Consider the following 23,897-nt stretch of genomic DNA (forward strand, 5'->3'; position numbering starts at 1 on the left):
CTTGCGCCTCGTGGCCAAATACCAGCTCAAAAGGTGTAGATCCAGTGGACTCATTCACCGAGCGCAAATAACAGAAAGGACATCGCACAGTCCCAGTCACCTGGGAACTGCACACTGTGTTTCTTAATCATAGTTTTCAAAGTCTGATGACACCTTTTTAATGCTCCCCGCGACTGCGGACGGCAGGCAGAAGAAACCACCTGGTCAATACCGAGCTCATGCACGACCTCCTGGAATACACAAGATACAAAGGTAGACCCCCCACAATCGGACTGAACCTGTCCTGGAAGACCAAACCGAGAAAAGAAAGTTAAGAACGTAAATAAGATGGTACCAGCCTTCATGTTTCTCAAGGGAACTGCTTCAGGGAAGCGTGTAGTAACATCCATGATTGTGGGTAGGAATCCATTCCCTTTGTTTTTGGCAGAGGACCTACACCAGTGGTAACCAACCCTGTTCCTGGAGATCTACTGTCCTGTTGGTTTTCATTTCAACCCTAATTTGGCACACCTGACTATACTAATAAGTAGCTCAACAAGACCTCTAGCTGTTGAATGAACTGCGCTTTGTTAGGGTTGGAGTGAAAATCTACAGGATGGTAGATCTGCAGGAGCAGGGTTGGTTACCACTGTCCTAACGCAAGTCTGTGCACTTTCCTCAGTGATCGACCAGGTGTGCAGTGGGCAGGGTTTCAGGTGGTCTGAAAAGTCTCTTCTTCCTGTTATAATCTCACCCCTGTCTATGACAAACAGCTTCTCAACCTGCCTTCTAGTATAGCTGCTTTGGAAAAAGCATGAACGACAACACTGTCCGACATGTTTGGACAAGGCGTTGTTCAAAACGGTTCATTGGAAGCAAGCAGATGTCTTTGTAAGAGCTAATGAGTCTGATGACATTCATTCCAAACCTCGCAGTGCATTGTGGGATATTATTTAGGTCAGTCAGGGATGTGGGCAGTGACTCCATTCTCATTTATTTTTTTTTGCCTGAGTCCCTGATTGTCTCCTCCCCTTCTCTCACTCTTAATCTGATTGGCTTCTCTCCACCAGCATGATGACTTTTCCAGAGAGCTCATGAAATGACAATGCCACTTTGAGGGGGGGGGAGGAGGAGGAGGGTCGGTGAGAGAGAGAGAGAGACAGACAGGGAAGAGAAAGGGAGGGAGATATGAAGAAAGGGATCGAGGGAGGGCGAGAACAGAAGGCAGAGTGAGAGAAAGGCTTGCGGTTAACGGTTGCGTGTGAGAAAGAGAATGAGCCGTAGGGAGACGTAGCGCGGTCTCTCTGAAGGAGCGGAGGGAGAAAGCCGCAGTTAGACGGTGTGAATGCACGACGACGGGGGGTTTCGGGGGTCACAGGTGTCCCGCTCTGGCAGACACGTCGGTGCGGAGCAGGTCTCCAGACACCTCCGCTAGTCAGCTCCGTTCTTCCCGCACACGCCACCGAACGGGCAGAACGGCCACGAGCCGAACGCCGCTCCCTCTGCCGCCCTGCTGTGAGAGAGCGCTCCGCCCGCCCGCCCGCCCGCATCTTCCTTCTTTAACAACCCCACCGTTCGCACACCGCAAACACACCCCGCGATGCAAAAGCTATGGGGCGACATAGCTCAGGAGGTAAGACCGATTGTCTGGCAGTCGGAGGGTTGCCGGTTCAAACCCCGCCCTGGGAGTGTCGAAGTGTCCTTGAGCAAGACACCTAACCCCTAATCCCTAACTGCTCTGGCGAATGAGAGGCATCTATTGTAAAGCGCTTTAGATAAATGCGCTATATAAATGCAGTCCATTTACCATTTACCAAAAGCCTCCCTGGTGAGCAGCGTTTCATTGTGGCCTCTCTCTCTCTCTCTCTAAGTGGGGTGTCCTTAAAAGTATCTACTCTCCAGCGATTGGCACAAGAGCACACGTTCATACAGACAAAAAACTGGCAGAATTTCCACACGCGGCCGACCTTCCCTACATGGCGTGCGAGTGGTGCGGTCTGGGTTTATGCCACCTGCGTGTGACAATGCACTTATTACTGCACAGCTTTTTACACGTACGGTCAGTGATTTACAGTCAGTTTGTATCTGGAGTCTGTCAGACTTCACCCTTAGCTCTTACTAAGGGTAACCTACAGTGCACTGTCTCGCGTACTGACCTGAATAATATCTGGTAAATAAATTCAAACGTGTGTGGTAACGAATACAGAATTGCTTTCTTGGCTCAATGGCGCCCTCTCCTCGATAAATAAAGAATACATCAACGAATAAATAATTGAATAAAATAGACTTGGTATTTCGCTTGTGAAGATCTCGACGGACGACCGTGAATATTTGATGAACAGAGTCAGGTGTCGTAGTGCTGGGCTAAAACAAAAAACCTGCACCCACATCGGCCCTTTTCGGATAAGACTGGACACCGCTAGCCTAAAGGACAGTCTCATTATGAAAGAGGAAGCGGCTTTTACCCTTTCCCTGAGGAGCTGAGCTTCCTGTTTCTGAGAATTACCCGTTCTTACAAAGGGACGTGGCCAGCTTTGCACTGTGCATTCTGGGGACGTGGCCAGCTTTGCACTGTGCATTCTGGACACACACACACACACACACACACACACAAAAAATCCATCTGTGGAATGCTCTGTAGTGCCACCTACTGGCTGACCTGCTGGTTCCATTTCATTGACACTGCAGCAAACCTCTGCTCCCATGCCTTCCTATATACTGTGATGGACCAAACAGTGCATATTCCTTTAGATATTGTGGCAGACCCAGCATCACATGTATAACCCTTCATAATCACATGTATGAATATGTTTGTATACGGCTAACTTGGAGCCTGATAATCTCACGTTTTTCCACTGGATCCATTTTGTTTCAAAATGCAAAAAAATCATACATATAAATGGTATGAAAAAGACCACTAAATGAAATTAATGGAATGCAAATCCTTCAGGTTTCTGAACAATTTAAGATTTGCAGAAGGAGAGTCAGTTCACGCAACAAGATGTACGTTCAAATCCCACAGTGGGGCAGTTCTTCTGAGCATTTACACCATTCGCGTCACGTCTTTCAAGTTTACCTTAAGCATTAGCGAATCATTACTCGTTATGTTCTACTGGTCTCGCGGAAAAGGTTAGCAAGTTTAGATTCATTACTTCTGAGAGAGAGCCCAGGCAGACCTCCTCCCCCACATTTAAACTACAGTACTACTTGGACATTGTTATGGATAATATTGATCAGTTATGGTGTTGATCAGTTACGGAGGACGAGTTGCACAGTGGTAAGGGAAATGGCTTGTAATGAAAGTCGCAGGTGATTCCGTAAGGACACTGCGTTGTACCTTGAGCAAGGTTACCTGCATTCTTCAGTATATATCAGCTGTATAATGGATACATGTAAGGCTTGTAAGTTGTGTAAGTCCTGGGTAGAGCCTCAAATGCCTGTAGTATATTGATATATATATATATATAAATATATATATATAAATATAATTCATAGTACGTTAATCTCAAATGCCACAAAGCAGGCTGTAGAATCAACATCTGTAGAAATGCCGCTGACCATGTGTGTGTTGTGTTATTTGGGAGATCAGCTGCAGTGTGGACTCTATTGCTTTTGCCAGAAGATAAAAATACAGGAATGGTCTGCGGAGGAGGTAACTGAAAACGACTCTTTGTTCTGATGGTTAAATGGCAGTCATGTGACCTCACGTGACCCCAACCCGCTTCATATTTAAGAGAGACTGGCAGTAGCGAGTAGCAAAATTAATTTACCAATGCACTGACCATAATCACCAGCCTCCTCCGCAGTTGAACTTGGTAATTATTCAAGAGAATTCTGGACAATCCTTGGCACATGCTACACTTACACTAGAAACGGCACTCATTGCCAGCGTGGTGATACCCATGAAAAGCGAGACTAGTTCTTACGATGTTTTCAAGCTCGTTTACGAAGATGTGGCGCCCCGTGTTTGTGTCTGCGTGTAGAGTCGGCGGCTGGTTGTGTATTAGCTGACGTTCCCACGGAGCCGATACAACGTACACAAAAGAACACTCCCCACGTGCAGGTCATCGCAGTCGGAACACAAGGCCTATCGGGTAGCACCGGAGTTCTCGCTCCGGAGATGAACACAAAGCTCCTGGCCGCTCAGGGAACCAAACACACCCCTCCCTTAGGCCCCACACCCTCAGTTCTGGTTACAGGTAGACTATTGCTCCTTTGTCAATGTTAGATTTTTGTCTTGTGCTAATTATTTTAGACTACAGGTTGTGCGGACCCGCTAATGGTGTCACTGAACTGCAGTAGGGACTAATTGTAGCTTATTTCCAAGCGGTTTCAGTGTAAATAATGGCAGCTAACGTTTCTTCCAAATATGGTTAAGCCCAAATGTCCTCGAAACTCCTCAAATTCCCCGTTATGCAAGCATTCTTTATCTGCAGTTGGCTGAAGAGGGTTCGGGTGTGTCACGCCTGTTTCATAAGCTGAGGGAGTTATAAATTGTTTTGCTCGTAGCACTTGCTCGAAGAACTTCCACCGCAGTGGAACCGCAGTGGAACAGCAGAGCCGACCTGAAACGCCTAACGGACTTCAACTTCAGCGCAATGTGAGTACAGAAAACGCAGCGTGTAGCGACTTGACCTGAAGTGTTTTGAAATCTACTGACCTGTTTTTCTCCGTCAGCGCGACCTTATTTTAACTGCATATGGTAGTCGTTAACTCTGTAAATAAAAAATATAATAAGTAATCTTCCGGAATACACTCAAGTTTGCATTGCGTTAAATTTTCAATCGTTTTCATTCCAAAATACGTATCAAATATGTTATGAAACAAAATGGATCCAGCGAAATATTAAAGATTATCAGGTTCGCAGTCGCTCGAGATGGAGAATACATGTTCTTTTTATTTTGTGATTATGCATCTTATTCTTGGCGAACATATAATTACGAATTTGCACACAGCCCAAATCTTGCGCGCGTGTCATAATCCGGTCTAAACATCAGTAGGTTGTTGGGTGTGCTTGGGTATCAGCAACATTGATAAACTTACGGTAAATCATGTAAAGAACTCACTTTTCTCATTCTTAATTGGCTACTGAAAGATAACCACCAAAAACCTTCGAACACTATGGCCTTCCAGTACTTGAGCTTTATACCACTCGTAGTTAAGATGTGACTATAGTGCGAGTTGCCTCCTCCTAAATAGCGACTTCAAGAGAATGACGGCACTGTTATGTGAACACTGCAGTGGGTAATTGGCTTGCCGTCAGCGTTTGCCTCCAGGAAAAAATAAGGGATTTTATTTTACGCTGTCAAATGTAAACTGTTCCAATATCTCCCAATTAAACATCTATACGCCATTATTTTTGCCTGCACTGTAAGGACATCTGAACTATTCTGCAGTTTAAGTGAGGTGAGGGAGGGTTACCATAGCGTGCGTCACTGCCGAACGGGCTATTCCAACCCCACAGCTCCCCTGTGTGGCTAGTTGGGGTCATTACACCGTTATATATTCATGGTTAGGTAATCTCGACATGGAAAGAAAATGGCTCCGATGTTTCCAGAATGATAACGTCGAGACTGATAATTAATTTTCCACAATAACAAATGCATTTCCCATATACACCGATTTGGTGTTCTCCCTACTGGCTAGTTTCATTTATGAAACTTCATTTAAATGGTACAGAGATCCGGAAGTACGAACCACCTTAGTGTAGACCAACTGCACATTGATGCGCACCTCATGCCGAACACAGTACAGTAATTTAAAAGGCAGAGCGATTGACCGTTAACATTGCGCGTACCGCTAACTGCACACACCTGCGTGTGTATGCTTTACAGGGCCTGTCTCTGGGCGCTTGTGGTGTTGGTACTGATGGTGACAGCCGAGGCCTACGTGGGGTAAGGACTACACCGATATCTAATGTTGACAGTGTGAGAGAGATGGCAGTATATCCTGATCACAATAGCAAATGGTCATAATGCAATAACACAGAGGAGATGCAGGTGTGATGTTGGTGTGAAATCAACAGCATTTATAACTACACCATTATCATGCTCTAAAATGGCCACTGACAGTCAGTTAGTGTGTGTCTGAGTGTGTGTGTGTGTGTGTGTGTGTGTGTGTGAGAGAGAGACAGAGGACAATATGAGTTGTAGAGAGATAAAAGGAGAGTGACAGAATGGTAGAGGCAGATAAAGAGGCTTATTTTTCTGTGTTATTTGTCCTTAGTAACTCCAGCGAGTCCAGCTTCTGCACAGAAACCAAGGAGTGCCTTCTTTATGACCTGGTGTGCAAGACAGACGAATATGAGGTACAAACGCTTACGCACACACATGCTCTCACACACGCATGCGCACACACACACACACACACACACACACACACACACACACACACACACACACACACAGTCTACCTCAGCCTCATACACTCTCTCTCTCTCTCTCTCACACACACACACACACACAGTGTCTCTGCATCACTCTCACACACCTTACGCAGACACACATTAATTCTCACACTTATGTAGATAACTGAAAGGCACACACACACACACCTTGCACACGCGTACTGACTGTGCGCATACCTGGGGACTGACAGGAGTTGTGTGTGCAGGTGCGCCACTACAGCCCCACTAAGTGGGTGTCGACAGACGAAGAGTCCTTCTTCATGGAAGCGGCCACAACCAAAGCCTTCAGGAAGCTCTACAAGTACATCACAGGAACCAATGAGCAGGGTGAGGCTGGGTGTGTGTGTGTGCGTGCGTGCGTGTGTGTGTGCATGAGTGAGCGAAATACTTTACTGCTGTGGTTAGTGACAAGGCGGCTGTGTGCAGGTGTGGAGATTAATGCGTGTGTGTGTGTGTGTGTGCGCGCGCATGTCCAGGGGTGAAGATTGATATGACTGCTCCGGTGGTGGTGAAGATGAAGGAGAAGCCATACTGGCACTCCTCCGTGTACACTCTCAGCTTCCTCCTGCCCTCAGCCTACCAGGAGAGCCCACCCACACCCACCAATTCAGAGGTGAGCCAATCAGGGAAGAGTTTCAAAGACAGCAAGAATATAACTCTTCCACTCGGGAGCCTCAGAACCAGATCTGCTGCCATGATACTTTGCCTATCTGCTGAACTGGAAATGTGTGCTTTTGCATTCCCGTCTGTACTGGATGTCAGTGGAGGCCTAGGCCCCGTTTCAGTCCTCAAACACATCCCCTATGGCAGCGTTTCCCAACCGGTGTGCCGTCAGGCGAAGGTCAGGCATGCCGTGTGAAAAATTGTTTAAAAAAATTAGATTTAGAAAATTCAAATGAACAAATCCCATTCACAAAAGCCTAAATAAATGTCATTAAAATGCATATAGCTTCAGTAAAACCCCAGAAGAACATTTAGGCCTACGTGCGTGCGTGTGTGCGAGGGGGGCTGCAGGGTGTTTATTTTTTAATGCTTTTGAGAGTGGTGTGCCATGAGATTCTGTGAATTTGAAAAGTGTGCCGCGGTAGGAGAAAGGTTGGGAAACGCTGCCCTGTGGTGTTATCCCCCCCCCCCCATGCCAGGTGTACTTCACAGACATGCCAGACATGAACGTCTACGTGAGGAGCTACGGGGGCTACATGTTCTCCATGATAGTCAATCACCATTCCGGACTCCTGAAGAAGGATTTGGACCAAGTCCAGGCCTCCTACGAACAGGACTTCCACTACGCTGTGGGCTACGACAGGTGAGGGTCAAAGTGGTGCTAGGAGGGAGGTGTGGCCTATCACAGGCCCCAGTGGTGGAGCCGGGAGGGAGGTGTGGCCTATTACAGGCCCCAGTGGTGGAGCCGGGAGGGAGGTGTGACCAATTACAGGCCCCAGTGTTGGGGCCAGGAGGTGTGGCCTATCACAGGCCCCAGAGTTGGGGCCAGGAGGTGTGGCCTATTACAGGCCCCAGTGGTGGGGCCAGGAGGGAGGTCTGGCCTATCACAGGACCTAGGCCCAAGGGGGAATTAGGAGGTGTGGCCTATGACAGGCCCCAGTGATGGAATTAATCATAATTGTGGGACTGCTCCCAACAGCACACCCTCTGTCCATTCAGGAGAGCACTGCTTAACGCACTAGCCCCCCGAAAGCCTGTACACACGGTACACAGCAGACGCAGACAGGCTGCTGGGACCCCATCAGCCAGAACAAAGACGAGGGAGAAACCTGCCACCGGAGCCCTGCCTCCCTGGGGGAATTTTTAGCCACAGGCTGGATTCAGTTTCACTGTCCGTGCTTTTCCATGAAGTACTTAAACATGCTTTGCATTAACACACACATCACATTACAATTATTTAGCAGACGCTTTTATCCAAAGCGACGTACAAAAGTGCACACCAAGGGTCATCAGAACACTACAAAACACAGGTTCGATAAGGTCCAATACTAATTTTGTACAGTTATTCACAGCCAAGAACACAAAGTCCAGTTCACACAGTGAACATTATTCTGACCTAACATATGCCAAGTCGAACTAGGGTGCAGTAGAAGCTGCGACATCAGGACGATAATAAACACTGCTTCCGCATTTCCTTTGCAGGATTAAACGTGATCTGACATGTTACTCGAGTCTGTAGTTCAGTAGGGGGTGAGAGGCGTTGCGTGTTTGTAGACAGCGTTACTTGAGCAGAGATGTGTATTCGTGAGAGATACACGTATGTGGGTGCATTTATGAGAGATATTTGTGGATGTTTGTGTGTTTTCAGCCCCATGAAGTTTCTAAACAGGCACAATGAGATCTGGTACCAGGTGGTCGGGGAGCCGGTGTGCACCGCACCTCAGAAGTAAACTCACCGGACACCAGGTAAGGGAGGAGGGTATAACATCTGAGTGCGTGCACGTGTGTGTGTGTGTGTCTGTGTGCGCGCGTGTGTGTGTGTGTGTGTGTGTGTCTGTGTGTGTGCGCGCGTGTGTGTGTCTGTGTGCGCGCATGTGTGTGTCTGTGTGTGTGTGCGCGCGTGTGTTATCATGTGTGACACTGTGACCTCCGTCTTCTCTGCTTTTCAGGGAATCCGGGGATGTTCAGCCTGGCCCGAGCACACGTTGGATTTGAAAGAAAAATATTTTATACGCAATAATAAAATACATATTTTACATGCTAGAACTTCGTAGATATGTTCAGACTTCTGCGGCTCATCCAAAATGGTACTGCTCAACTGATCTTCGCCTTGCCTAGACTCAGCCTAGTCACTCCCCTTCTCATCTCCCTCCACTGGCTACCTGTATCAGATCGCATCAAATTCAATGCCTTGGTGACAGCTTATCAGGCAGCTAAAAGGAGAGTTCTGATTATATCTTTAATAGACAATCAGACCCTACACACCTGCAGGAACCCTCCATTCTGCTACCTCTGAGCACCTGCCCTGCCCTGCCCCCCATCCCCATATCCCCCATATCCCCCATCCCCCCATCCCCCCCATCCCACCACATGCCAGTACTTCCAGGTCACATCTCCCATCTGTCTGACGCCCCAAGTGGTGGAGTGAGATTCCCAATACAGGCAGGACAGCAGAAACCCTGCCCATCTTCTGACACAGCCTGAACTCACCTCTTCAGACTGTACCAAGGCTCACCTAGCCCCCTTTAGATATCCTTTCATTCTTTCTCTCTTACTTTGGGATAGTGTTATAGGTGTAGCTGTGTAAGAATAGGTTCTGTCCACTGCTACTTTCTTTCTGATACAATAAACATTGTTGTTAGTCTACTACTAGACTTACCGATTATAAATTGGCCTTCTGTGCTTTCTTGTCAATATCACACTTGTATCCCTGAAACTAATACTGATGTTATCCACTTCTCCATGTCACTCTGGATAAGAGCGTCTGCTGAATGACTGTCAAATAATGTTATGTAATGTCTGTTTTATTTTATACTGGAGGACTACATTATATCAACGTTTTCTAATAAAGGTTTTTTACCATAATATATCATCAGAGTTTAAATACTGACAGCAGATGAAAGTCAAGGGTACACCTGACGACTCTTAAAAATCACCCAGCATGCAGTGCATGAATGTGACGCACAGAAGATATTACGATATATACCAGCAGAACCCCGAGCTTTCAAATAAGGAGTCCTGTCGTGTGTCACGACACGAGGACAGGGAAATCACTTCCCAGTCACACAGCCCCGCCCCTCCTGACGCCGATGACGCCGTTAGCCATAAGGTCATAAAGAGACGAGGCAATCTTCAGCATTTACAGTGGTAAACACTGATAAAACGCGTTTCCCCAAATCTGGACATGGCTACCCACCGTGGAAAGCGCTCATAGATAGTCACCAGAGACGAGAGACTGAGGAGTTTGGAAACTATCTAATTTGAACATTTAATTTTGTAACATGAATTAACCTAAAGAACTAAAGCTTAAAATGTCTGTCCTGGCTTTCTCAATTTTCTTTTGAATGCTGAAGAGTCAGAAAGAAGCTGTGAAATAACATAGCCCACAAGTCAGCAGTACAATAATCTAAAGTTATTAGAAATTAAACGGAACCTCACTGTAAAATGTAATGCAAATATCTAGAGGCTGTACATGTCTGAGTACGAAAAGACACATTAAGGATAGGCTCTGATTTAAGAACAAAATAGATATATATAAATCCAGCAAAGTCAAATCGTTAATCTCTTACCATGACATACATCACCAACGGTTTGAATGAATGAATAACTGAATAAACTCTTATCATTGCCACATCGTAATACATTCCCCATCTCCGTCCAGCCCAGTCCACTGCACCAGTACAGCTGCAGGACGTGCACTGACCGGCACCATCCAAAATGTCGCCACATTCCTGACGCACTAAACATGCACTATTCCAAAATCTTACTGTCGCATTTACACTGACTTATCCACAGCAACTTACACAGATGATATGTTTTTAAAAAACATGCAATCTATTCACACAGCTTGAATTTCTTGTTTTTTTTATTTTTTAAATCAAGTCAGGTCTTAACAATCTTATTCAAGGGTGCAATTGCAGCACCCCTGCAGGGAATAGAACCTGCCATCTTCACACTGAATTCTACTACACTGGTACCCTAGATGACTATCATTTCAGTTCGGTGCGCCCTACATTACAGTACAGATATAGGCCAACGGTGGAGGCAGGGGAATATATTTTACAAATATATGCCTTAGTTTATTAGACTGCGGTTGACTGGGGTAGCCTATTTGATCATTATGCTTTTATAAACCTGTCAGTTTGGTCCTTACCCCCCTATATCATAAAGCATACACAGTGATGTGTTAAATGATTAACTTTACAAATGTTAGGAAAATAAAAACATTGCTTGATGCAGTTAATACCCTGCAACACTGTCCTTTATGGCAAGAGAAAATTCTACTTTTTTTCTAAGAAGGCAACTAACAGAGTAGACCTAAGAGCAGATGGCTGACATGGACCTGTAATAAATCAAAATCACGGGTCAGACAAATTCTCTGTGAAACTATTTGTACCGCACTGTTTAAAAATTCTAATATGACATAAGAGTTATGACCAAGCTCCTTCCCAAGACTCGATTACAGAGCCGCCTTGTGAATAATAGTTAATGGGACGTTATCTTAAACATTGTAGGTACAGGGGCTGGAACAAATAATGTAAACACCACATGAAAAAGGACATTGAAGCAACTAAATCACAAGTCATATTAAGCTGAATGGCAATTAGTAGTAGCCTAGCCTACGTGTCAGTTATAAAACAGGTATGACAATCAGCACTTTGATATGCAATTTCCCACAAAAAAACGCAACTAACAGAGTTCACAGGCCAAATAACCGATGCCCGAATTTCCGGGGCATCGATCACAAAAAACTGATAGATTATTTAATGTGGCAAGGGGAACAGACGTCAAAAAATTAAGACATATGCCGAACACCAACAAACTGCATCGGCACAGAGGAACAGCGATCGCGAAACGAAGGTCACTGAAGCTTAGGGTCAGACGGCCACTTAACAAGATGGTTGCTAAAATGACTAGCTACCCCAAAACCAAGGCCTAAAAACGACCGCAGAATTTAATCAACACATTAAAATGGCCTTTTAAAACCTCGGCTAGTGACGGTTAACAAGCCAGCAAGACCCAAAGAATGCTTTGAGTTTTGTTTATACTCCTAAAATATGGTTCTAACCAACCAGTCTAGAAACCGAGGTGATTCTGGCTATGTTTGGCCTTGAAGTTGAACGTCGGAGTAGTCATCGAAATTTCGTCTGACTAAAATAAAACAAAATCCACAGGTATCGTTGGTCTTCCTGCCACCATAGTTCTTGCGATTCGGAAAAAAACGTTCATTCGTGCCGTATCGTTCACATTCGGTTAAACATCGAATGGATTGGCCTGATAGTTTTCGGGACCGGTTGTTTAATGGAACTTCATGAGAGTGAGCAGAAGTGGGTGAGAGAAATCTCACGCACACCTTCGCCTTACCTGTGATACTGGGCTCTGTGACCACTCACCGACATCTGTACAACTCGCCAGAAGTTCCCGAGGCTTCGGCCTACATCTTATCTCAATCCTCCTGGCCTGATCCCGGTCCTTTGGACGGCAAGCATGTTTAAAAATGGTAAGACTCGTTGTCCACGGCTCCTCTGTTTGACCCCTTCAACCTATACGCTAAGCGGTAGCCATCTAACTGTAGGATCGGCCTTATTCGACGTCACGTCCTGGTTTTTTTCAGCTCAATACAGTTTTTTAGTTTAATGCGCTGGCATAGGTAATTGCATTAAAAAATTAAGTGGTGTAATTATAAGGGGCATTTTTTTTTAATGTGTGGAATCCGGTCGATGCATAATTTTCCATACATTATTTCACTGGGGATGCTAACATAAAAATTTGCACTTCAGTTGTTTAGGAGCAACTGCAGCATGGCATATATCCTAACCTGGGAAATGCACAGATAGACTCCAACATATGCTATTGCGTATGCACCCTGTCGTGCAATGACAAGTGCTCTTCATGATTGCAGCCAATCAAACCCTCCCCCCCAACTAGTCCATGGTATCAAGCCCCCCCCAATCCTGATTATCAGCCAATGCCATCCAAACAGTCTACATGGCCTGATTCTAACAGGTGAAGTATCTGTCACTCAATGTACTTTTATATAACTTTTTATTCGCTGCACCACTGGCAGTAGAATGAGTATTACAGATAACCAATCACCCTTGAACGCCGTTAATCTTCCATGACGTCAGAACATGCGTTATTTGGGCTAATTGCACCTGTCAATTGGCATTTTATCGTATGGTTAGATCTGTGAGAAAAAAACAGGTCTGTCAGTCAGGGAAATCTGGCACTATTTATTAGATCTGTAGCTCAATAATTCATACTTTTATGGAAGCCAACAACGTTGTTTGATCCCGAAAGCTTAGCCTACTAGTTACAACTAGGCCCATACCATCTTGCTCTCAGACAGCAACTCTCAACATCATGCAGTTATGATAAACGAGAGCAAGTAAATGTCCCATAACAAAAAACGTTTGCTAACAATACAGCAAGTGACAACAAATTCAGTCAAATACACCAAATCGTCCACTCTAAAAAAAAAAAGGAACCTGTTTGACGAGAAATGAAACTTTTCAGCCGGCAAATTCCCTTTCGCTCAGTTAAATGCCTTTTAAGCGCAGTCAAGGGAAACGAAGAGCTTTGCCGCGTGCCCCTTGACCGCCTCTTATCTTATCAGCAAGCCTGCGAGAATTACTCACCGCCGTGCCGCGGTTACGGTCGCGCTCTCTCGCTCCCGAGCCAGAATTCCAGCGGGTCCGTCTCGCCGGGCCGGGTAGGAGTGTCAGCGAGAACCGACTTTTTTATTACTCTGGCCATGGATCAAAGTCCGTCGCCGGATCTCCACCGAGCGTCAGTCGGCTTTTTCCCGGAGCTGTGGCGCTGCGGCTCACCGTCTGCCTCTCCCCGTTCTCTCCCTCTCCCGCTCCCCCCGGGTCTTGACCCCCCTGCTGCGAGAAAGCAGTGACTGACCTCCCCTTCACACCAAACATGAGCATCTCACCCTTCTGTCCGGACCAGCTTCCGCCCGCGACTTTTTGGCCTGCGGACTATGAGCAGAGTTTGCTGCTGAAGGACAGACCTTCCACATGTAAGTACTGTTTACTTTGTTTCGTTAACACCTGAATGGTTTTAGCGTAGGCCAGAATAAAGGATAAGGAAATGTGTAAGCTTTAAGTCTGTGTTAGTCATGTGTGTGACAGTGAGGTGGTTTCTCCGCTCATCATGTCAGTTACATTGGGGTGGTTTCGCTGCTAAAAGTCATGTCTACTATAATGGAGTGGTTTCTCCGCTAAACGTGTGTGACAGTGGAGTGGTTTCCCCAATAGTCTTGTCTGTAACAGTGGAGTGGTTTCTCTGTTAGGCACTATAATCTTTCTGGTTATCCCCTGTGTGACACTGAAGTGGTTTCTTCGCTAATCCCCCAGTATGGCAGGTGAGTGACTATTTCTCTAGCTGTCACCTGTGTTGCAGCAGAGTGGAATAACTTAATTATTCTATGCTGAGTGTGTCTCGTGCTTTGGCTTGCTTCGGACACCTGAGTGAGAAAGAACTTCAGCACCTGAATGCAACCAGGCTGGTGCAGGTTCGAGTCCCAGCCTGTCAGCTCTCAGACCCCCCCCCCCCCCCCCCTCCATCCCTGTGTCCTGTTGCACCTCACTAACAGCACAACAGAGGGACGATGCAGAGATTCGAGGGTTTTGTTGGTTTTTGGTCTGTCCCAAGAGCAAACTGTTTTATGGGACAACTGTTGTATGTGACTGTACAGTTGGAGTAGCAGTGTAGCATAGGGGAACTGGGCTTGTAAGTGAGAGGTTGCAGGCTTGATTCCCCATGTGGGCCACTGCCGTTGTACCCTTGAGCAAGGTACTTAACCTGAATTGCTTCAGTAAATGTAAATAGTAGATTGCACGCACAGAACTTATGCTGCGTAAGTTTGATCCTGATAAGAGTGTCTGCAAAATGTTTCATTGTGAAATCTCTTAACGAATCACCCCCTGATTGCAGGGCATTCATTCCATGACTGTGACTGTTAAAGAGGCTAAGAAGCTATAACTGGTAGGAACAGAAATGCTTAGCATGAAATATATACAGTGACGTAGTGGCTCTTGAACATATACGAAGGAGGGTAGCTAAATTGTTTCCAGGTGAGTAATGTTACAGGCATGAGGTAAGTCTCTGGGCTCAGCAGAAGTAGACTAAGGGAACATTTTGAGTAACGCCCACTTTTATATCAGAGCTCATTAGTGGGTCTAGTTATTGATTTAGGAGAGCACAGACTAGCATGTGTGCTCTCCTCCAAGATATGTGAGGACAATGGCAATGCTGCTGTCAGTTATCACCCTATGAGCCTACTATGAGCTACAGGATACAATCGTATTCTAGATGGCTCTGTGCTACCCCTACAGTTTGGGGAAGGCTCGTCATGTTTCAGCATGACAATGCTCCCGGGCACAGAGTGAAGGTCCATATAGCAATGGTTTAGTCAAGAACGGTGTGGACTTGACTGGCCTGCACAGAGCCCTGACCCCAGCCCCATCCAACAGCTTTGGGATCAATTGGAGAGCCAACTGTAAGCCAGGCCGAATCCCCGAAACAGTGCTGATGCTAATGCTCTTCTGGCTGAATGGAAGAAAATCCCTCCAGCAATGCTCCCTCATCTAGTATAAAGCCTTCCCGGAAGAGTGGAGGTTGTTACAGCAGCAAAGGGTGGACCAACTCCATTAATGCCCATAATTTTGGATGAGATGTTGGATGTCAGGTGTCTACATACTTTTGGCTATGTAGTGTAGCTATCTGATGATCACTTAGTTTCAATGTATCATATAATGTGTGTATACTCTTAGTTTTCATGTAAACTAGCAGTCTATTTTTGTTCAATTTTTTTTAACTTCATTATTTATTCTCTGTTGCAGTATGGTGGTTTGATGATGGTGATGATTATAATTAATATGAATTACTATTATATGAAGCAATAATAACTCAGGCAGTATTAGTAGCCATGGTAATAAGAGTTGCTTTAGTAGTTTATTTAGCAGTGGAGGTGTTTTAGTAGTTATTTTGTGAAGTGCTTTGTCATATACAGTACACCTGTAAGACCTGTAAAATCAATCTTAAGATAACTTAATTATGGGGATTACATAACAGTTATATCTCACTTTACCATCTGCTCAGTCACACACCTTCCCAGAGTCATGTGACCACACTTGCCCTTCTTACCAAGAGAGAGCAAGAAAGCAGGTTCTCTTTTACACAAGAGCAGGGATTGGCTTTACAGGACAACGCAGTCAGGCAGACACAGACACACCTGAACACAGCTACATGAGTACAGGTGGACAGAGGGAGACAGGCGGACAGGGGGAGACAGACAGACAGAGGGAGACAGGCGGACAGGGGGAGACAGACGGACAGGTTCACAGGAGCGTTCACACTCACCTCCTCCTCCCCGCAGCCCAGGATCTGGGAGCAGAGCCAGACTCGGGGGACCCCCAGGGGGAGGCCTGCCCCATCTGTGGGGACAGAGTGTCAGGATACCACTATGGCCTGCTCACCTGTGAGAGCTGCAAGGTAGACGTGCACACACATACACACACACACACACGCACACACACACAAACACACATGCACTCATGCACGCACACACACACACACACAAACACACACACACGCACACATGCACACACAAACACACATGCACTCATGCACGCACACATACACACTTATGCTCGCACACACACACACACTCTCATGCTAACACACACCGTGTGTCTGCCCGCAGGGTTTCTTCAAGCGCACGGTGCAGAACAACAAGCGCTACACGTGTGCGGAGAGGCAGAGCTGCCCCGTGGACGTGGCCCAGCGCAAACGCTGCCCCTACTGCCGCTTCCAAAAGTGCCTGACTGTGGGCATGCGGAGAGAGGGTACGTCGCCGTCAGAGGGGGGGGGGGGCACTGAGGGGAGCGGCAGAGAGGGGGACCGAAGGGGGAGGGGTTAGGGTGTCAGAGGAAATCGGCTCCGTTGACCTAAGGTAAGCGGTTGTGTGAAAAGTAGCCGGTGAGTATAGCAGGAGCGGTGGAGAGGCATCCTGTGGAGAGTGTCATCCTTCAATCGGATGCCACATCAGTTTTACCTTCATTCACCAGGGAAGTTCACTTGTGAACAGTTCTCAGTTTCACTGACCTGTCCAACCTCACCTGCTTCTGTGACCCTCCTGCAGCAGAGCTGGTTAATCTGTACGGGAAACCCTCAGTTCCTCTCCTGGCCCCGCCCCCACACTACTGTTCCAATGCTGGCCCCGCCCCCACACTACTGTTCCAATGCTGGCCCCGCCCCCACACTACTGTTCCAATGCTGGCCCCGCCCCCGCACTACTGTTCCAATGCTGGCCCCGCCCCCTATGCTGCTGTAACGTGCGTCAGTCAGGTAGCCTTAGATGACCAATCCCGGCCCGGGACTGCAGCAATAGCCCTGTTCTACTCCTGCACGCTATCTAGCAACCTATAAACCTGCTGAGCCCACTGATGTGATGACCCAGATAAAAAAAACCCCACTTTACTCTCTCTGCACTGTAAAGTGGAGCTGTGTGTGTGTGTGTGTGTGTGTGTGTGTCCTCTTTAGCTGTGTCATTGAGTAACAGACCCAGTATCTGTACAAAGCACAGCTGAGAGGATGTGCCCAGCCCAGTGCGCTGTAACATGTGTAAAGAGCAGCTCTGTGTGTGTGTGTGTGTGTGCAGCGGTAAGAGCAGCTCTGTGTGTGTGTGTGTGCAGCGATAAGAGCAGCTCTGTGTGTGTGTGTGTGTGTGCAGCAGTAAGAGCAGCTCTGTGTGTGTGTGCAGCGGTAAGAGCAGCTGTGTGTGTGTGTGTGCAGCAGTAAGAGCAGCTCTGTGTGTGTGTGCAGCGGTAAGAGCAGCTGTGTGTGTGTGTGCAGCAGTAAGAGCAGCTCTGTGTGTGTGTGCAGCGGTAAGAGCAGCTCTCTCTCTCTCTCTCTCTCTCTCTCTCTCTCTCTCTGTGCAGCGGTGAGGGCCGATCGAATGCGGGGCGGGCGGAATAAGTTCGGGCCGCTGTACCGCCGCGACCGGCAGCGGAAGCAGCGGGGGGAGGAGTGCCCCGCCTACAGGGTCAAACTGGAAGCCACGCCCACGCAGCCAGCCGCTGCGTCACATGACCTTCACCCGCTGCCCAGCCCCGCCCCGTCGCCCCACGCTCCCAGCTCCTTTCACCAGCTGCAGCCCGTGGCCTCCGGCGTGGGCCAATCGGACGGCCTCGTGCTCCTGGACTGCTCCTTCGGCAGAGACCGCGCTGTGGCGCTGCCCGCCCTCCCCTACGCCGGACTGTACCACTCCAGCTACCAGGGCTGCGCCCAGAGCCAGCCCTTCAGCCAGGCCCTGCCTGTGGCCACGCCCCCAGTCTTACCGGCAGCTCCGCCCACGCCCTGCCTTCTCACAGAACTCCTGCAGGGGGAGCCAGAGGAGACGCAGCTCTGCGCCAGGGTGCTGGCCAGCCTGCAGCGGGAGCAGGCGAGCCGCGGGAAGCACGACTGCCTCAACACCTTCAGCATCATGTGCAAGATGGCCGACCGCACGCTGTTCGCCCTGGTGGAGTGGGCCCGGAGCAGCGCCTTATTCAAGGAGCTAAAGGTGAACACACACAGAGAGCCAGACGCGCGCGCGCGCACACACACACACACACAGAGAGCCAGACGCGCGCACACACACACACACACACACAGAGAGCCAGACGCACGCACACACACACACACACACACAGAGCCAGACGAGCGCACGCACACACACACACACAGCCAGACGCGCGCACGCACACACATACGGGCGCACACACACACACACACAGAGAGAGCCAGACGCACGCGCGCGCGCACACAGAGCCAGACGCACGCACACACACACACACACACACACAGAGCCAGACGCGTGCACGCACACACACACACTCACAAACAGCCAGACGCGCGCGCGCACACGCACACACGTACGGGTGCACACACACACACACACAGAGAGCCAGATGCACGCGCACACACACACACGCGTGTGCACACACACACACACACAGCCAGATGTGCACACACATATGCACACACACACACACACGCATGTGTACACACAAACACGCACACACAGATTAAGGTATAGGCACAAGTGAGAGCGTAGGTGCAGGTATAAGGTGTAGTTGCAGGTGGAAGGGTATAGATGCCACTGTGAAGGTGTTGGTACAAGCATTAGGGTATGTGTGGAAGTAGTGATGGTCTAGGTTCAGATGTGGAGGTCTTGGTCCAGGTGTGAGTGTAGGCACAGGTTTGAGGGTCTAGGTTCACGTTTGCCTGTAGGTACAGGTATGAAGGTCTAGGTCCAGGTGTGAGTGCAGGAGTGCTGACTGTCCTCTTTGTGCAGGTAGAGGACCAGATGAGTCTGCTTCACAGCTGTTGGAGTGAGCTGCTGGTGTTGGATCACCTGTACAGGCAGGTGGCATATGGAAAAGATGGCAGCATCTACCTGGTCACTGGGCAACAGGTGAGACCAAAGTAGGCTCCCGTTCCAGCCAACGGTGGAAATGAGACAGAGCAATGCAGTACAATGCTGCCATTTTTAAATCCCAAAAGTCCGCAGTACAGTTCGACATGCTGATTACCACCCCCCCCCACAGATCGACGTGTCCACCATACTGTCCCAGGCCGGTCCCATGCTGAGCAGTCTGGTGACCCGCTCACAGGACATGGTGTCCAAACTCAGGACCCTGCAGATGGACAGACAGAAGTTTGTGTGCCTAAAGTACCTCGTCCTCTTCAACCCAGGTAACGCGACCGAGCAGCTGTTGTGCGAGCGTGTTTGAACATGTCGAAATGCGTGTTTACGCAGGAGTGCGTGTGCGTGACGTGTGTGTGTCGTGTGTCCGTGTGCTGGAGTGTGCATGACGTGTGTGTGTGTGTGCATGTGTTTCAGACGTGAAGGTGGTGCAGGATCAAAGGGCTGGTCGAGCGGACTCAGGAGCGGGTGTTGACGTGTGTGTGTGTGTGTGTGTGTTTCAGACGTGAAGGCGGTGCAGGATTGAGGGCTGGTCGAGCGGACACAGGAGCGGGTGTTGACGTGTGTGTGTGTGTGTGTGTGTTTCAGACGTGAAGGCAGTGCAGGATCGAGGGCTGGTCGAGCGGACTCAGGAGCGGGTGTTGACGTGTGTGTGTGTGTGTGTGTGTGTTTCAGACGTGAAGGCGGTGCAGGATCGAGGGCTGGTCGAGCGGACTCAGGAGCGGGTGAACCGGGCCCTGATGGCCCACGCCCTGCAGACACACTCCGGACACTCGGACACGTTCGGCCAGCTGCTCCTCAGGCTGCCGGAGGTGCGGAGCATCAGCCTGCAGGTGGAGGAGTACCTGTACCAGCGCCACCTGCAGGGGGACCTGCCCTGCAACTCCCTGCTCACAGAGATGCTGCACGCCAAGCAGGCCTGAGAACTGCCATCGCCTGTCAGTCCCCACTGTGCTGTCCCTGTGAGCCACCATTGTGCGCCAATCAAGACCACACCCCACCTCTGACACACCCACGACTCTATCGGGACTGGTCTCCGCCTCTAAACTATCCTCCTGTCGGTCAATGGGTGGCAGTGCTGGTGAAGGAACTGGCTTCGTAACCTAAAAGGGTTGCGGGTTCGATTCCCACGCAGGGCACTGCCGTTGTACCCTTGAGCAAGGTACTAATGGCCTTTCTGCATTGCTTTAGTTATATATCCAGCTGTATAAACAGATGCTATGTAAATAAGAAGCTGTGGGAGTCTGTTCATGTCAAGGCCACACTCTGACTCTACACCACTGTCGCCTTTCAGCTAAAGCCAAGCTCCACTGACCATCGTATGTCACTGAACCATCGCTATGGCCCACCCCCACTCATCTCAGAAGAACCAGTCTCCCTTTCCCTCCCTCCCCCCATCAGGCACTTGGTGTGAAACCCAAGGAGAAACTGCCAATGAAGAGAGACCGCCAATAAAGATATCTCACCACTGCGATGCCATTCCCAAGTCTCTCTTTCCCATTCCTCTGGCAAAATGTCTCTGGGTCTCTGAGATTTATTTTCCGTTGCAAGTGTTTTGATTCAAACTGGGCCAATCTGATAGGAAAGATTTGGACCTTAATCAAGGTAGCCCATCATTCAACTAACTGGCCTAATTGAAAGGTGTGAATCTGCACAGAGGTTATCATTAGCAATGAGCCAAGTGGCTTCTGAAAGCTTGAGTTCAAAAGATCAGTTAGAACCTGTTTTATTATTATTGTTAATATTATTATTATTATTAAATACACAAGTTACTTTCACAAGAATGTAAAGTTAAAACAAAACTTCTCTGCTAAACTTGAAGGTTAAAAGAAATTCAGCAAACAAAAGAGCATAATGATTTAAAACTGATTTTATTGATCTGATCCAGTCTTTTAGCATGGACCTGAATTTCTGAACAAATAGGGTTGGAAAGTGAAGAGGGGGTTGGGGGGGGTAAGACTCTGACAGGAGGCTGACGAAAGAGAGAAAATCAAGACCAACAGGTCAGAAGACATTACATTTATGAGATGAACAAAAATAACACCATTACCAACATAAATAATAAAATCCAACAAAACGGACCAAAAACATAAACCCTTCCATTTGTTTCTTACCAAATAAATACCTCCAGATGAGACAAGACCTCATGGTGGAATTGCACAGAATCAATCCAGACATACATACACACGCACGCACACACGCGTACACACACATACGCACGGACCCACACACACACACACACACACACTTTCTGCAGTCATTGGACTCTCTCTCCGCCACATCCATCTCAGTTTCTCTCACTGGAGCTTCTCAACATTCACAATTTATTCCTCCATCTTCACCATTTCTACTGAAGCAGGATTATGCAGTGTGTGAATGGGTGGGGCAGGATTTGGCAGTGTGTGAATGGGTGGGGCAGGATTTGGCAGTGTGTGAATGGAGTGGGGCAGGATTATGCGGTGTGTGGATGGGGTGGAGCAGGATTATGCAGTGTGTGAATGGGTGGAACAGGATTAGGCAGTGAGTGTATGGCAAGGGCAGAATTATGCAGTATGTGTATGGGCGGGGCAGGATTTGGCAATGAGTGTATGGTTGGGGCAGGATTATGCAGTGTGTGAATGGGTGGGGCAGGATTAGGCAGTGTGTGTATGAAGGGGCAGGATTTGGCAGTGAGTATGGTTGGGGCAGGATTAGGCAGTGTGTGTATGAAGGGGCAGGATTTGGCAGTGAGTATGGTTGGGGCAGGATTAGGCAGTGTGTGTATGAAGGGGCAGGATTAGGCAGTGTGTGTATGAAGGGGCAGGATTAGGCAGTGTGTGTATGAAGGGGCAGGATTTGGCAGTGACTATGGTTGGGGCAGGATTAGGCAGTGTGTGTATGAAGGGGCAGGATTTGGCAGTGACTATGGTTGGGGCAGGATTAGGCAGTGTGTGTATGAAGGGGCAGGATTTGGCAGTGAGTATGGTTGGGGCAGGATTAGGCAGTGTGTGTATGAAGGGGCAGGATTTGGCAGTGAGTATGGTTGGGGCAGGATTAGGCAGTGTGTGTATGAAGGGGCAGGATTTGGCAGTGAGTATGGTTGGGGCAGGATTAGGCAGTGTGTGTATGAAGGGGCAGGATTTGGCAGTGAGTATGGTTGGGGCAGGATCAGGCTGTATGTGTGGTGGGTGGGGATGGAGCAGCTGTGTCAGAGACTGCGAGTGTGATACACTGCCCATGCATCCTCTCTCTCTCTCTCTAACTCCATCTCTCTTTCTCCCTCTCTCTCTCACACAGTCACTTTCACACGTACGTGCGCACACACACTCGCACGCACACACTCACACTCGCACGCACACGCGCGCGCACACACACGCACGCAAGCACACACTCACTCGCACGCACACTCGTGCACACACACACTCGCTCGCACGCACACGCGCACACACACACACACACTCTGTCTCTCTCACTCTCCCCTGCTCAGGCAGCTCTCGCCCAAAGCGCACAAGGTCACTCTCCACTTCATATAAATCATATTCAGAGGCGACACAAAAACAGGATGATCAGTAAATAGCCCTCAGATATATATACACAAGATCATTGATTTTTTTCCAATCGTTTGTTTTTTTGTACACGATCCGTCTTCTCTGTAATTACCTGTTATACACGCAGCATAAGGCTGGATCACATTCCACTTTCGCTTACGCGGAAAAACACAGAAACGCTACAGAGTTCTGTTCCCTGGGAAAGGAAAGAAAACGAAAACAAAAACAAGCTAACGCCAGGGAAGGGAAGAAAATCAGGATTCAGTCTTAAACGATATCAAACGGTCCTGCAGTCGTACAAGAGAGTGAGCTGAACCCCGAAGTTCCCCCCCGAAGGCCACTGAGGGTTTGTACCGTCCACGAGCGTGTATAAAAAAATCACACCAGCGTGTTTTAACTGTTCTGGGATCAGCTCGGGGGGGGGGGCAGAGCCTGACCCTGCGCAGGAAGGGCAGCTGGGCAGTGAAACTGATCTGAGATCAGTAGATCAGGACACCGTAAAAAAAAAAGAAGGCAGTGACCGGACACACCCCGCCCGGGGGCCTGGGCGTGTTCAGCGGAATGGGGGCGGAGCCAATTGTCATTCTCCAGGACGTTTCAGTGTGGCCTTAATTGATCCTTGACCCCCCCACTCCTGCTCCTCTAAGGCCCCAGGCGGGGGCCGTCATAGATGGGGGGGGGGGGGGCGATCCCATAGGGCGCCGGGTTTAAAGGGCTTCAGTGTTCTTCACTTCCTGTTTTGACCTTCAGCGACCGGCTCGTCAACTACATCTGTTTCAGTGCCAGACTGTCACTGATTAGAAGTCATTTCATTGGGTGAGTATGGGATGGGGGGGGGGTT

The 23,897-nt window shown here is 48.5% G+C and overlaps 3 protein-coding genes across 5 annotated transcripts in view; 2 read left to right on the forward strand and 1 right to left on the reverse strand.

Moving 5' to 3' along the window:
* The first annotated feature begins 4,416 nt into the window (after positions 1-4,416).
* soul5 (heme-binding protein soul5) lies at positions 4,417-9,913 on the forward strand. Of its 2 annotated transcripts, XM_064314206.1 has the most exons (8): positions 4,417-4,579; positions 5,814-5,873; positions 6,205-6,286; positions 6,592-6,712; positions 6,862-6,998; positions 7,528-7,691; positions 8,697-8,794; positions 8,998-9,913. In XM_064314206.1, coding segments are annotated over exons 1-7 (648 nt in total). In that variant the 5' UTR covers positions 4,417-4,577; the 3' UTR covers positions 8,779-8,794; positions 8,998-9,913. The 2 variants fall into 2 exon arrangements, with proteins under 2 accessions (XP_064170276.1, XP_064170275.1); XM_064314205.1 differs by lacking the exon at positions 4,417-4,579 and having other exon boundaries at positions 5,803-5,873.
* Positions 9,914-11,648: 1,735 nt separating this feature from the next.
* Positions 11,649-20,999, forward strand: nr5a5 (nuclear receptor subfamily 5, group A, member 5). Of its 2 annotated transcripts, none has more exons than XM_064314196.1 (7): positions 11,649-14,075; positions 16,437-16,552; positions 16,764-16,905; positions 18,001-18,623; positions 19,398-19,517; positions 19,651-19,798; positions 20,033-20,129. In XM_064314196.1, the coding sequence occupies exons 1-7, from the start codon at positions 13,976-13,978 to the stop codon at positions 20,053-20,055; spliced, it is 1,272 nt and encodes a 423-aa protein (XP_064170266.1). In that variant the 5' UTR covers positions 11,649-13,975; the 3' UTR covers positions 20,056-20,129. The 2 variants fall into 2 exon arrangements, with proteins under 2 accessions (XP_064170266.1, XP_064170265.1); XM_064314195.1 differs by lacking the exon at positions 20,033-20,129 and adding an exon at positions 20,205-20,999 and having other exon boundaries at positions 11,656-14,075.
* A 382-nt stretch (positions 21,000-21,381) lies between these two features.
* Positions 21,382-23,897, reverse strand: part of camsap3 (calmodulin regulated spectrin-associated protein family, member 3) — a 29,685-nt gene continuing 27,169 nt past the window's right edge. Inside the window, exon 18 of the mRNA XM_064314211.1 lies at positions 21,382-23,897. This exon is cut by the window's right edge and continues 491 nt beyond it. The gene's annotated coding sequence lies outside the window, so the exon portion shown is untranslated.

This window comes from Anguilla rostrata, chromosome 17 (genome assembly GCF_018555375.3).
Source record: "Anguilla rostrata isolate EN2019 chromosome 17, ASM1855537v3, whole genome shotgun sequence".
NCBI classification, from domain to species: domain Eukaryota; kingdom Metazoa; phylum Chordata; class Actinopteri; order Anguilliformes; family Anguillidae; genus Anguilla; species Anguilla rostrata.